The sequence below is a fragment of the Bombus pascuorum genome, chromosome 8 (assembly GCF_905332965.1).
Source record: "Bombus pascuorum chromosome 8, iyBomPasc1.1, whole genome shotgun sequence".
NCBI lineage: Eukaryota > Metazoa > Arthropoda > Insecta > Hymenoptera > Apidae > Bombus > Bombus pascuorum.
The window spans coordinates 12,942,781-12,958,320 of NC_083495.1; the positions used below are offsets into that span (position 1 = coordinate 12,942,781).

The 15,540-nt window shown below is 37.3% G+C and overlaps 2 protein-coding genes across 4 annotated transcripts in view; one reads left to right on the forward strand and one right to left on the reverse strand.

Annotated features, from left to right (window-relative positions):
* Nucleotides 1-5,659, reverse strand: part of LOC132909608 (chorion peroxidase) — a 33,753-nt gene extending 28,094 nt beyond the window's left edge. For all 3 annotated transcript variants that reach the window (XR_009658571.1, XM_060964525.1, XM_060964526.1), the window contains exon 1: nucleotides 5,217-5,659. Coding sequence is in view for 2 of the 3 variants with exons in the window: in XM_060964525.1 (XP_060820508.1) it covers nucleotides 5,217-5,224 (8 nt within the window). In the remaining variant the exon portion in view is untranslated. The remainder of the gene's footprint in view (nucleotides 1-5,216) is intronic.
* The window catches only part of LOC132909626 (centrosomal protein of 290 kDa), a 170,057-nt gene that overhangs the window by 47,303 nt on the left and 107,214 nt on the right, over nucleotides 1-15,540 (forward strand). The gene's annotated exons all lie outside the window — the stretch shown is intronic.

Sequence of the window (15,540 nt, forward strand, 5' to 3'; positions counted from 1 at the left end):
TGCGGAATTTCGAAAGACGATGAATAACGTGGCAGTATACCTTGACTTTCGTGAGGTTCAAAGAATCCTCAGAATTTATAATTGTATACCGTTGCTTTATTTTTTTATGAATGCAAAAATGAAATCATGTAGATCAATCTGCTTTTATATCTTATTGCAATGAGCACGTGCTCGCCCATTCCCGACGATGCATGAATTCAGGATGAAGAAACTGCATACGTGGTGGAATGAGAACTATGTATATTTGCACTACGGTGATGTTGTTCCCTATGGCATAACGAGGAATTGCATGAAGTATTCGCGATATACGTTGGAATAAAACAGCATGCTTGATACGGTAGTCATATAAAAGATTGAGAAGTTGAAGAGGAATATAAGAAAATATTTAGAAAAAAAATCAGAACGCGTAAGATTTCTCTTGTAAATTTGCGCTTGTCAATTTTTACACCGAGCTTCTGTAGAATATTGCTTTCAAAATCTTACTTCTTCAACAAGCTTAATTTTGCATATTAAATAGTCAAATTCAAAGTTTTCGATATTCAATTACATATGAAGAAAGATAAATGAACTTAGCTTTTTCAATCGTTAAGAATGCAGAGTAATAATCAATTCCTGTGTCACTATACGATACTACAACGTGTCTTGATAAAGTAAAGTTACTTTAAAAAGTTTACGCCATATTTTACTTGGATCTTGTTTTCTGGATGCGTGTTTCTATGGATGAATGTTTCTTGGATGCGCCACTCCATGCTGAACGTCCTGTGCTCAAACATTCTGACCAAACTCGAACACCTCTCATCCTAACTTGATTTCATTAGGAATCATCCAGTGGAATTGCTTTTCAACAAGTTCTCCTACGTCTATGTTATCAATTTTATGCACGTGCCAAAGAATCTCTGTCATGCTACTCCTCCGTTTCTCTAAGAAACACACAGGGAAAAAGTCACAAGACGCAAGCCACGAATTCATTAAATTCTAGAGTATCCTATACCTGGTGCGCTTGCGAGATTTATGGTGTTTCGATACGATTCACGGGAGATTCCTCGAATCGTATTCACGTCGGTTCAACTAGAGTCATTGACTAAAGGCAATCGGTCAATAGGCCTTATGAAATCGAATGCGTCGCGACCGGTTTTAAGTATCGGTACGTTTCGTCCGTGCCGCAGGCCACGCAAAGTGACCAGAAAGCAAAGAAGCTAGTGTTTCTCTCGTACGATTAGTAGACCGCGGATTTTTCTGCAATTGTCAACAAAACTGCGACTTACAGACGAAATCTAATTAGATACTCGAGCAGATGAAACATTTTTAAACGAAATTTTTTCAACGAAAGGTTATTACGTTACTTATTCTTGATTATTTTCGGAGAAAATTTTTACAAAGGGAGTTTCGACTATCGAAGCATTTCGTATGGCGTTTCTTATGCGTGTTTATTCCGTTGGTAGTTATATCATTTATCAGACAAATCGTTACGTTCAGGAAATATTCTTCTAAAATGAAATAGAAATAAGCTGAAAGCATTGAGCCGAACTTTCTGTTTCTTCACCCACTTGCACGTAACATTCAGCGATCATTGCGAAATGACTAATATGCTTTGTCAATGGAGAATCAACGATTGCAGCGTAATGGAGCGATTGTAATTCTTTATAAATATCTATAAATAATAGTACATAACGAAATCATTGCGAAATCAGAGGCGTAACTCTCTGCAACGGATCCCTGAAGCGCAACACCGAACAAAGTATAATACAATTACATCGTTGGTAACACGATCGATAATACATCAATAATAGACAACTGATCGACAATAGAGCATCCTTGTCACGGTAACGATCGTCGTTGTAACGCTACAACAGTTTCTACGAGTGACGATTATTTAATTTTCTACTTAACTGCCTTCTCTCCTATCGTTTCATTTTCACTCTTTTTTGTATTTTTTAATTTCCTTCAAATTCGTAAGCAACCACGGTCTAGTCATTGGTGATGATTTTAATTTAATTTGCCCGTATTTTTGTGCCGATTAAACATAGAAAAGGATTGCTGTATTCCATTATATTTATGTGAAACGTGTTTGATCTTTTCTCTTTTGTTTCGTACGAAGATATGTAAATGTTATCACGACAATTTACGTAAATTGGCCCGGTATTCTAACCGCGTAACGCCGAGAAATCGGATCGAGAAACGTAAGAAATCGTACGGCACGGCGTACCGGAAGCCAGCGAAAGCTGAAAAGTTGAGAACAAGCTGGCTCTAAAAACATACGAAACTACAAGTACTCGAGCCAAACCGAACAGGGTTATAACGACAGTTACTCGCACGAAAATATAAAGTTTCATAAAAATTCGTGGTCTAATAATTAGGTAGATTTTTCAAAATTTATTGATTTTATTTCCACGTACGAATAACGAAATACTTTCATTCTATAATCAGCGAATTTCAACATAAACAAAATTTCGAGTTTGATTCGTTTCAAGTTAAATTACATGTGTATAATGAATTACGTTATAATGCATAAATGTTTGAAATTTACTTCAAGCTTCCTCAATCAAGTTCATAAGAGTACCAACAAAATAACCATCCGCTGTGTGCATATCACCAGTGAAAGTGCGTAAACGCGCGTAGAATTTCACTTGAATTTCACTTATAGATTAAAATCGTTCATACGGTTTACCGATAGAAACGACTGATAACACTGTTAGATTACGCGTTACGCGTACGAGACTCGATTACGATAAGAGGTCCGATCGAAATAAACATCGTGGATTACTTTCTCGTTGCGTCTATCGCGGATCCTTTCACTTTTCTTACCAGCCCGATGCAACGAATGATTGAATCCAATTTCGCGATGCGCTCTTCTCTCGATAAGATTATACGTCGGTCCTGGCGTCAACGTTGCCCTTTTGGATAAAATATACAGTCGAGGACTAAAATGAGCAGAGAGGTATCAGTGAAGTTTCGTTAAACAACGGCTTATTTGCACACAAATGTAAATACTAACTTCGATTATTTGCTAAATAATCCATGTGCTATGATCGGTTATTTGGCAAATCGATTAATTCAGAATTGATGAAATTAGGTAAGATAAGCATCAATTGCAAAAGGCTTTCGTACTAAAGTTTCAAAAGGTAATAATAAATAAAAGTTAATTATATTAGCTTGAATGAGCTTCATTGATACGCAGTTCCATTAACTGTCCGCCTGTTTTTGTCCCTAAGTGTAAACCGTAAAACCGATTTCCATGATCGTTGGTGAATTCGTTATCGATGGAAACGTGCCGAGAAAACGAACAACTGAAAGATTTCGCAGCGATCAAGAGCCAGCTGCTATATTTAAATTAAATATCGCAAGAGAGAAACATGTTAAGTACACTTTTGCTCGTTTCCTGGTTTTAATATCGCGTTATCATTAAACGGGAGAATTTTAATACGACGCAATTAAAAATTATAAAACAACTTGTTAAGTTTAAAGATGTCTCTTAAAGAGAACCGAATACTTGACGAAGTCGTGTATAATTAACAAGACATAATAAAACGAGTAATACTTTAATGTCTTGTATCTTTAATCTTTTGTTATTATGTCGAACAATATTTTTCAAATTTTGGACCGGAGGAAGGATATGTTTAAAAAGATACATATTTCATTTTCAATTACGTTGCTTCCTCACAAAAAATAAGAAATACGATTTATCACGTTATTCCCTTGTAGTCTTCAATTATATTTATCGAAAGAGAAAGAAAGTTAGAGCTTTCATACTCAAAATAGTTCGAAATTTTATTACTACGAATATTAGTCGATCACTGATGACTTAAATCACGTTTGCAGAAAGTAAATTAACTTTACATCGATTTCTGTTGGTTTACGCAAGTTATTGAAAAATGAAGCTGCCTTCTTATCGCAGCAACTCCTTCGACAATTGTGTCACCGTTGAATCTGGCAGAACGGAACTGCATTGAGAATAAAGCGATCCTTTAAAGCAGTCAGCTTGTCGTTAACCGTAATTACGGATTACGCCAGAATGCATTTTTGGGGGGAATTGTAATTGTTCTCGTGCTGAGTTCAACTTTCATTATGCGTGCATTGAAAAACGCAATACTTTAAACATGGATGCAAGAGAGCGCCGTTTATCGGTCGTTAATTTCCATGAATGGTAATTGTGAAGTGTAAGTAGACTGTTTAGACGTTGTTTTGTTTGAAGACTTTAGGTTAAACATGACTCTAACACTGTAACGATTACATCATTATTACTGCTCTTTTAGATATACATTACCGTCAGCGATATCAATCTTTCTTTTCAGCTGCGAATCAAACAGCTTTCTCTTATTCTCCAGCGATTATTCTTTGAAACAGGGATCCTTTTAATATTCTAATGATCAGATCGTTTTAGAAACGACTACGAATTAGATTGAGAGAGGAAGAAAGGGGATAAATATACTCGGAAATTTGTGCTGTTTTCGTGAGGTGTACGTTGACTAATTTCCTCGCTTTTAACTGCCCGAACTGGTAGAATCCTTTGAACATTCTAACGATTAATTTGTTTCGTGAACGATTACGAGTAACGTTAGCAGGATCTATTGAGAAAGGCCAAGCTTTCTTCTCATCGATATCTCATCTAATGTTCTAACTAATTATCTAATTAATTAATGTTCTAATTAAAATATCAACGTGAAACACGAAACATCTAATGTCTTAGTGATTACTTTTTAAATAGAACGAATTTTTTTAACATCAGAACTACCAAACTTTAATATGTAAATAAATATTATTGTACTCGTAATGATGATTACGATGGAAGAGATGCGATGGAAGTAGATCGATATAGAAGTAGTAACATATGACATATATAATTTCTAATAAGTCGTATTTCGCTGAATCCCAAACAAGAAAATTTACGAAAGGAGGGAGCTTCAGAAAATTGATATCATCAAAATCCGACAGTTCATATGTTACAAACAATGATCATATTTCTACTTGGATAAAAATCGTATTAATTTTTGTAATTCCACATTCATACTTTTCATGCGTCTAAAAACAAAGAACCTGACAATGGAACTCAAAAATAGATATTTATAGATTTGGCAGTTCTAACGTCCTAATAATTACGTCCTTTAACCACGAGTAACGTTGACGCAAAGAAAAACGAAAAAATACTCTGCCTACAAATAAGGGCGATAAATCTATCGCAAGTCGTTCGTACCAACCAAGCGTTAACAATAGCTTACCTGTGCATTTTGCCTCCACGTGCTCCACGTTGCTGGCCGATCTCCAGTAAACCGAACCGAGCAGATGCTCGCCGAACGATGTTCAAGGACGAATGTTCAGAATCGGCGAACGCGAGCAGCACTTTCGACACACTTTTTTGCTCGAACCACGATTATTCTCAATAATCCTCCACGGACGAAGATCGGAAAAAACCGAGATAGGGTTGTGTCAAAGTATCTCAAGGAAGAACGAAGGGAAGAAAGACGATACGGGACGAAACGACGAATTCCATGGACTTGGTCAGACAAATTCGACTGGCCACCATTTGTCTTAGACAGTACGACGATAGTCAGCCACTTCTACTGACTCGGTCTGTCCGTTGTAGTCAGTGACCACTGACTGGATGTGCTCGGTGTCGAGTGATTGTTGGTTAGAGACTTACTGACCGAGTGTTTCATATAATGCGGTAACCTCACTCGACGCGTGTTCCCGTGTAGTTCTTTATCGACTACGTACACACGGTGGCAGATGGTGGTGGAAAAGCTCCCCAAAAGCGTTGGCCGTTGAACGGCACAGCGGAGGGGGCGAGAGGCAATGTAAGTTACCTGACTTCGAGCTAACAACCTCCAGGTGAGAGAGAACAGGAGAGGCGGTTAACCAGCGACGAAGAAGAGGAAAAGGAGCAAAGAGAGCGAGGAAGAGAGAAGGAGGGAGGAGGAGGCGTAGACTCCCGTCCACGTTTGACTTTCCTTTCTCTAAACGAGCCGCTGGCTGCTGCCCTCGATTCGAGACATCGATTGTCTCTCCGCGCTCTCCGAAATAACGTGACGTATAAAGTCGCCACCCGAACCCCGCGATTAATCCACAAGTACGGATAAGATCGCCGTTTCCATCGAATTGGTTAACTAAGACTGACTTCGTATGTTGTGTTCGCGGTTGCTTTTCGTCTGGTTTTCTTTCGTTATCAGCATCGATGGAATAGGGTGAGATTGAATTCAGACAGGCAGAAGGGGAGTCGGAGGTAGAGGATATTATGTGTAGGATTTGGAAGATTGATGTTAGAAAAGGACGTTTGAACGGGTTTAGACAGTTCGTTGAGGTAGTTGAAAGAATTTAGAATCTCTCGATGAATTTATCGTCTTCTACTGTCAAATCGTAATCAGGATGAATTTAGGGAACGCGTGACATACTCGGAATGAAACTTAACCTTAATCCCTCAATCTTCTGTCTTCTTTTCATTTTGGGGTAGGTTAGGGGTAGGCTGGATTTGTTGGGATTGAATTGAAATCGAATCGTGTGGAAGTCGTAATAAATTAGTTTGAGATGAACTATGTTATATGTTATTAAAGAGCTGGTATTAAGATCATTTAAATAGGCTTGGGATGATTATTTATTGTCATTTACCTAATTATTTATATTATTCCCTGTAATAAATAGAAACAAGTCCCTTGTTCTTTTAGATGTTACGTAATTAATTGTGTATCTGATTAATGAAATTGAGAATTTCATATAAAATAGAGTTGGCTTCAGTTAAGGTCATCTGTACGAATCTTGTGTTAATAGAGTTGAAAAATTCCAACAGTGATAGGAACGAAGTTGACATTCTCCTCACGCTGAAACGTAATTTATTCAAGGAAGAAGGTATCTAATCAAAGATATGCACGAACGAAAGGCGTAAAGTCCTTTTACAAGCGAATTGTGCGATGCCAAAAGGACATTCGATTTTCGTTACATAAGAAACGCGCGTACCGCACTTTCATTGCGTAAGGTTATGAAAGTCGTGAGAATTTCAACGGCGATCAGAATATTGTAATTGATTATATAATTCGACTAAATTGTTTGGCGACAAACGTAAATCACATTGTATCGATGATTCACGAGTATCCAAAAGTAATTAATCTGTTGCCGCGTACTGTATTACGACTGGTCTACGCACCAACTTTGTGATTACGCGAGCTGATAATATTTGGTTGTCAAACGAGATTAAGAGCGTGAATGAACATGATATTGACCGCGAAAAATTTGATATCCAAAATTAATTTTGAACGAGAGACGAAGTTCCTCAAATATCGGTAAGTTAGTTGCGTAAGAAGCGAATTAAAAAATTGGATGATCTTGACTTGGTAAATTGAGTTACCAATTTCTTTTTTAATTAACGGTTTAATTTAACTTGGAGCTACTGCGTGCAGTGCAGTTAGGATTGAATTACAGCTTAAAAGTATTGCATTACTACTGAAACAAGATTACTACTTTACAATTTGAGGAAAACGATTGATCTCTTCTTCGTCCACGATGAAATAGTCATAGCGTAGTAATCACAGTTCACAGTGAAAGCATCCAATTAATAAATAATTAACAATTTCTCTCAAACATAACTTCCATGATTATAAATCTCACTTTACGATCGAATATGTAACACCAACCACATCATAATTAAACGAAACAGTTTTGCATCGTTAAAAACCCCGATCCTATTGCTCCACGTTAGGAAAAGAAGCGCAGGTGGAAAAAAGGGCTAAAAGCAATTATCGGAGGATTATCTAACAGAGTCGAAAGCTTGAAATCATCCTATTCATCCACAACCAGTGAATTCTAGATGATCGTCGATGAGCTGTTGCGAAAAAATTTTGAAACTCCCCGTAGTAAACGTATCGATCTCGATGGCGCAAGTCGTCGAGTATCATTGGTTTCTACTTCGATTTAGATCACGGCGTCGTAAAAAGTTTTGATTAATCAGAAGATTCCGTTGAGTTTCATGCTGAAGATTCGCGGCTTAGGCGTGCATTAGACGGCGCTATTGCGAATCGTAGAAAGCGACGTGACGAGTACAAATCGTAAACGGTGCCTCGCCGTGGATCATCGAGTAGCGGCCGCGATCAATCAAACGGTAACAACGAAAGCGAGTCGGACGTTATCGTTTGCACGAGCGAATTGCCAGGCAAATTCAGCGCGACCAAATCGCCTGGGCTTTCGGTTTCTTCTCCTTCTTTTTTACTTTTCGATTACCACGAAAACGCTTCCTTCTTCCGGAATTTCGGCTTTGTCCGTAACGAAAGAAACTTCCTCTTCTGAATTCCTCGTTGTCATTTACTTTGCCGCGTGAGGTTATTGACTGTGTTGTTTTTCAGTACTGGATCAATCTAGCAGTCATCTGAAATCATTGCTAAGGAATTTTCATAGGTTCTTAGCAAAATATGAAATTCCACTCTGAACTCCCTCTTCTCTTCGATTTGGGAAATTCTGTTAAGAGATTTATGATTATAGAAGAGCGAGGAAACGAGGAATTTAATGCGATTGATTAATTGACGAAATGATAAAATTTAGTCCTGAACTTGTTCGTGTTCGTTCATTTCGTCGTGATAGACTATTGCAGGAAATATCATGTTTGATATTAAATCTATCGATAATTAACGCGAAACTGTTATATGCAAAGAAATTTAATTTGGTAGATTTACGAGAAAATATAAAAATTCCAAGAATGGAATGTTTATTGATACTGTTTACAAAAAATGAAACTGGCTAGCGGCTAGAGAACTTTTAATTTGACGAATCTTTTAACGGAATAGAATTTTGTAATCTACAGGTGTGTTTTGATCATTTTGACGTTAACATAGATATGTATTAAATTGTGCAAACTCGAAAAGTTGGCTTAAAAGATTTTTTACAACTTTTGGATAACTTAATAAGTAAAGTAGTAACAGAATTGATTAACGAAGAGGAAAGTAGTAAGTCTCTTTATCGAGTAGCTTTAGGAGTATTAGAAACATTAGTGCACGATGAAGACATTTCAGCTAATGGTCCAGCAATTATCTTGTTTAACAGTTTGTACCATATAATTGAGCGAAGATTAAAAGATCAGCCTGGGAAGATCCTAGTACCATACTTGTAGAACATCCAATCGTTTATACGAAACATTATTGTTAATTAAAACAGCATGGATTTGACTCCTCGCTAGATATGCTTCAATCGATTCCTACTACGATTTACGATCTTGGAAATAAATAAACATGTCAAATTATTTACAACGTAGCAAAAGACTAAACGCCTAACAAGAATATAAAGTAAATGAAAATCAATATAACCTTTTTATACTGAAATATCTTTTTCTTGCAACATCATTAGAACTTACAACATCGAATATCCTCTTTCTGTAGGCATCGTTGACTGGCAACTATGAAAACCATACAAGAAAGATATGATAAGACCACTTTTTATTTTCTGTTCCTTTCACTCGATGTGCATTGGCGGTATATTTTAAAATTGTTCTTCTGTAATGTTATTACATCTGCAAATTGTTTCCAATCGAATCATCTCATAAAACTCAAAATAACTCGACGAACGTCTAAACGATCCGAGAGAATTAAAAGGAAACGTCTTCTTAGACACACATTGGTTACATCGATCAATCAGAACTATAAGATGGAAGCACAAATGTGATCTATTAGGGAGGGGGGAGAGCAGGTACGAATTGACCCTGCCGTGTTTGCAAAGTAAAAGTCGCCTGATCGTCGGCTTAGAATCGCTGCTTTTAATGCAAGACCATCACGTGATGGAAAAATGCGATGCACGGTGTAATTATGTCGTAGATCTTCCCGAGACTTCACATTCTCTCGACGTTCTCGATCCTCTTCTCGCCGACTGAGGGAGAGAAACTTTCATATCAGTCGCTCGTAGCTTTTCTAGTCAATCGTGTGAAGGGTTGTAATCATTAATTTACAACGTTACGTAACCGATATATCGTTCTTCTTTTTATTCTCAGTTTCTGTATTTCCGAGCTTCCATTTTGCGTTCGATTTGAATAAAATTCATGGTGTAAAAAAAAAGATGATCGAACACGGTTCGAGGGTGCACGAGGTGTGAATGCGTACAAAGTACAAGCTGTGCATGCGCAAGGTAGCGTTTATCTTCGCTCCTGCAGCCATTATCGTAAATCGAGATGATTGGCGACGAGCAATTTATCGGTATTCAATTACTAATTTCAAGTCAGGATTGTTTATTGGAAATTAAAGTGAATATCATTTGCGCGATGATCAATTTGGAAGTTTGAGAAGATTGGAATAATCTTTGGTAGAAATATGTGAGCGATCTTTATGTCAAATTAAAGTATCGTTTACATACGATGAATTTTGAAATTTGTGATGATTCGAACGATCTTTGGCACAAATTTTGTTCAAAATTTTTTCTATTATAGGATATTTAATTACTCAGCTCGTGTGAGCAATTTTTGTGGAAAGAAAGTAACACATTTGCGTGCGATGAATTTTATGATTTGAAATGATTTGAATAATAGAAAAATGAGTAATAATAGAAATTCTACTGTTATGTATTTTCTTTAAGATTTTCTCTATATCCAGTCTGTATATAATATAACATCATATAAAAAAGAATGACAATAATGCAGGGGATTTTAATAAGCTCGTTTATATGCTAGCATTTATTACTCCATTCTATGAATTTATTACTGCGTTCCAGGCTTGATGGTGTAACTATTTTCAGAAATTCGTCATTGCTACTTGAATCGCGTGAATGGAATAATATTCAAAGTATACAATTGTTGTTTAACCTTCGCTAATATATTGTGTGTTAAGAAAAATACTCGTTGATTAATTACCTCAAATATTAATCCAATTTTGTACTTCACAGACAGTTCAAGTTCAAAAATTGTTCTACATTAATCCTGAAAATACCACTGGAGTATTGCATTCCATCTAGATTCTACTTTAATTCGTTTTCATAATTAAAATATCCGGATCCCCGGTGTAACGTTAACAAAATCTCATGCAGAAATTTCAAATACCGTAGAACCAAAGAACAACGCGTGAAACTAAAATATCGCAGAATTAAAAAGTAAAATGTAAAATTTGAAATATTGCATAGTTGAAAACAAAGATCAGAAGCAGAAAATTCCTAAAGAATAGAAAGCTATTCAACGACCATTTCCTTCGCTGAAACTTGTATTTTTCTTAACAAACTCGTACATTCGTAGAAACAAATTCAGGATTTAAAATACGTTTCCCGAGCGTCGTAACACGTCGTCGAAGTTCTTGGTTTCGACAGCAACCAAGAACAATTAAATGCTTTCAGCTATTCGCGAGTTCCCGTGACTAAATAGCGGGAGCCAACTGGCGAAACCGTTTCGAGAGGAATTTTATGCATTCCCTTCTGCACCGATATTTCTCGTGGCGCGTAAAACGTATGAATGTGGAGCGAGAGTCGCAACTTTGACGAGCGGACTCACAATTTGGCAGACCTGTTCCGTTGCGTAACAACCACCGCCATTTTCTCGATATATGGTTTGCTGAAAATGTCAGATCTGCGCGTACATAGTCACTAGACGATAAGGAAAACCGGAAAGTTTCAGCCATAAACAAAGAAGGAAATAGCTTCAAGTGAAATTCGACAAAAATGGAGAGAGACTTTCAATTAAATAATGAATGTACCAATAGTAGTAATTTAAGTGACAGGTGGTGTACTTCGTCACCCACGATTTCTTTGTATAAGTGTAGTTTATTGTAGTTTATGTTTCTAAACGTCTTTTCTTCGTTGCATATTCTATCCTATACGTGGAGTCTGTTATGCATTCGAATCGTTGTTTTCGTATCGGGCTTGGCATACTTCGCGTGTTTCTCTCTGATCTTATTGCAGCGATAAGTCTTTTGCTTCGTCTTATGCTTTCCAAGTGCTTTGCTGAACAAATGCAAGCTTGTAAGTTATCAAGTTTCCTATTACGAATTTGTTCCAATACAAATCTTCCAATCTTTAAACTCCTAGCTTCTCAGATTTTTAAATTCCCAAATCTCTCTCTCTCTCTCTCTCTCTCTTTGCCCGCTCTCTCTAGATACTCAAATATATAAATTTCCAAGCTTCTGAATTTCAAAATTTCTAAGTCTTCAAATTTTCAAACTTTCAAATTTCCAAACTTTTAAATCCCTAAATCTTCAAATTTCTTTCAAATTTCTAAACTTCCAAATTGTCAAATTATAAAATCTCTAAAACTTGAAATTTCCCAGTTGTTAAATTCCGATTAGACTGTAAACCTTAGGCCTGGTGTGTCGCCTCAGCGGTTCCCGGGCACCGCTCGATCGCAAGAGGGACGGTCATTGTGGAGATTTTGGTCGACACTACCACGCCGCTCTTCTCCCTAGAAGCGGCGGATGTCCGTGCGAATTTCCTCCCCGGAAAAAAAAAGAAAAAAGAAAGACTGTAAACCTTCGCATTTCATTCGTACCCTCGAAATATAATTTCTACATCTATGATTCTCTTCGTCCCATTGATTTTATCCTCTTGCATATGAGACGCTGCGTAACGCAGCAAATACAAAACCCGAACAAATGAGAAAAAATTGTGCGTGTCATCGAGCGGAGCAATGTCCACGCGCAACCTTCAAGTGCAGTCGACGTATCTCAGTCACGGTACATGTTACAGCTGGAGCAATGGGCGTTCGCATGATCAGCGTGTTTCGACTTTCTACTTGTACTACAAATTGGCCATTTTCTTCGATCGTTTAAATTGCCTGGTCAGAAAACGTGTACATAATGTGACAGCATACACATCGATATAATTACTCGATATTTCTTGCCGATCTTCGCTCGCGTTCCGGCTCGTTTATCTTTATCACACTACCGTTCTGGATACTCTACTGTGACTAATTAGAATTTAATTACGAGCTAAGAGCAGACTACCAACGAATCGTCAACAATTGCATTTCGACCTGTTGATCGAACGTATCGAATCGTTTAAATATTGTCCATTTCTCGAGGACGATCACTTTAATCGTGACTACAGTTGGGACAGGATTAAAACACTCAGAAGCTACATTCAACGAGTTCATAAATTGAAAGGTAGAGACAGGTGATGATATTACAAATATTATTCTTTGAAATTTATCTTGGATTAATTTTTTGTGGTACTTCCTTATAATAAATGTAATATGAAAGTAAGACGTTTGTTCGTCGAGAAGTTGAACACGATTCATTCAGCTACGGGTGAAAACGAAAAAGTGCAGTTGATCAAATCAATCATACTTTATTTATTTCGTTATTATGCAATTTAGCTTCCGAGAGACTCGGTTAATACACAGGTGATGGACCTTTGGTCGTGCTCGTATGGACTCGATATGTTGCATCTCAAACTTTCTTTGTCACCAGATGTCATATTCCCATGAACTGATTTGTAATTATGATATTCGGTCACCATATCTTTATATGCCATTTATAATACCATCTCATACTATACAGATTTCTACGAACATCTACAAAAATCCGCAACCTAAATAAAAATCTGTATCTCTGTCTGAATATCATAAAAAGTATCCTACTTTGTATATTTTGTATGCGTTTGCATATTATATAATGTACGTATAATGTATACACCCTCTACGTATGAATGAAGTCTACTTATGATCATGCGAAAATATGTGAATTTGAAATAATGATTTCGAGAAAGAACAGCGTGAACCAATTCCAGTTACCAGACACCATCGAACAAAGAAATGGTAAATTCGCTATCAACTTTGATTATTCCGGTTTTGGTAGAGTCAAATTGTAAGTCGATTATGGTAGTGGTCTTTCTGGATCGCGAACGGCCGTGCTTTACATGCAACCGCGATTTCGACTGAGGTGAATCGAAAAAAAGAGCACTTTCTCCAGGCATTCGCGATCTTCGAAAGTTGTCGGGCCGCGATGTCTCACGAGGTCGCCTTCGCGAGAACCTTCTCCGTAAGCTACGCACCAGATTTCCTTGGACGGCCACACCGCGGCGCCGGAACGTTAAATGCCACTGACATTCACTTTTCGTTACGTGAAACGGAAAAAGAAAAGAGACAAGGAAAGAGACTAGGGTGGACCGGATGAATCACGCGACTCACTCACAGATCCGTATCGTTCTTATGGTTAACCTTCCATCGATATTGTCAGGTACTAAACGATCACGAAGATTAGTTTTGAGTCTTATGTTTAGCTCTAAAGCATTACATTTTTTGTGTTTTATATTTTATTTGATAAATGTTATGGTTGTTTCGTATCGTTGTAACTCTTCTAGAAGAGTGTCAAAAATGATAGCAAAATTGTTAAAATGGAAACTGAGAACACCTGAGATTCGTGACCGAGATTCAACCTGTTGTAATCAACACGATCAAACGTAACCCGGTTTAAGCAACTTTGTTACAAAGTTGCAGAAGCTTGCAACAACCGGCTGCCCGTTGAATGCTACGAAAGAAGGTAGACGCGATCGCCCATGAGAATTCTAAACAAACAATATTCGGTTACTTCCAACGGTTCATTAAACCATTGTTTGCGAAAAGAAGATTACGATAAAACGAAGAACCTCGTGATCTTAGTAGCTTCGCCTTTCCTGTTTTCGTGCCTTCGCTCGCCTCTTGCAAGAAACTTTGTAAAGCAAGAACTATAGGTAAACAGCATAATTTTACGAACTGTATTTATATTTAATAAGAGCAATTAATAAATACGAAATTGTCAATATTGTATAAAATGTCTAGTACAAAATTTACTAAAATTCGTAGTGTATCAACTTTGATTTTTCTTTTATTCGTCGGTATACCTGAATTTTTCAATACAAGATTCATGACCACACGTGATCACCGCTATTTAAAACAATCAACGTCACCGCATTCGAAGCTATACGTTCTCGTTAATGAAACTGTTCCACGTAATCAAACCTCCACACCCATAGACTCTTACGCGTTCGAAAAACGATAAATGGAGCAGCATTGGGCAATGGAACGTCGCCCGGAGGCCAAGTTTCGCTGATTTAAGTTTGATCGATGGATCGAAACAGCCGATAAATCGAGAAAGTTACTCCTCGAGCGTATACCTAATTGATCGGCATCGAGGAAAACTATTCGATCGTACGAATTTCCTTCGTTCAGAAGCAAACTCGAACGGGATAGTTATCGATATCGTCCACTTTGTGTTTAATTATTTATGCGTGAAGAAGATCGTTCGACTTTCCGCGGTCCGTTAATCACGATGAAAGGCGAGATAGCGGGTTCAATGTGGAATTGTTACATCCTCGCCATCGTATATGGGTTATATGGGGTATGGAGCCGAGCATTGTGTGTAACAAAAACTGATTGATAAGGTTAAAGGGCGTAGAAAGAAAGTGATGTAAAGAATTTCATTGTGCTCGTATCCTTGAAATATCGATGATATATTAGCGTAAGCTTGCTTGGAGTATATAAAGGATTTTTAAATAATCGTTGGAATCGGAATGGTTGACAGCTTAATTTTATATAAGTTGACGAACGTATGATTACGTCGCTCGAGTAAATCGTCTTTTGTTACAGTCACTTTGATCATATTGATGAATGTTCGAAGAAATTTATTG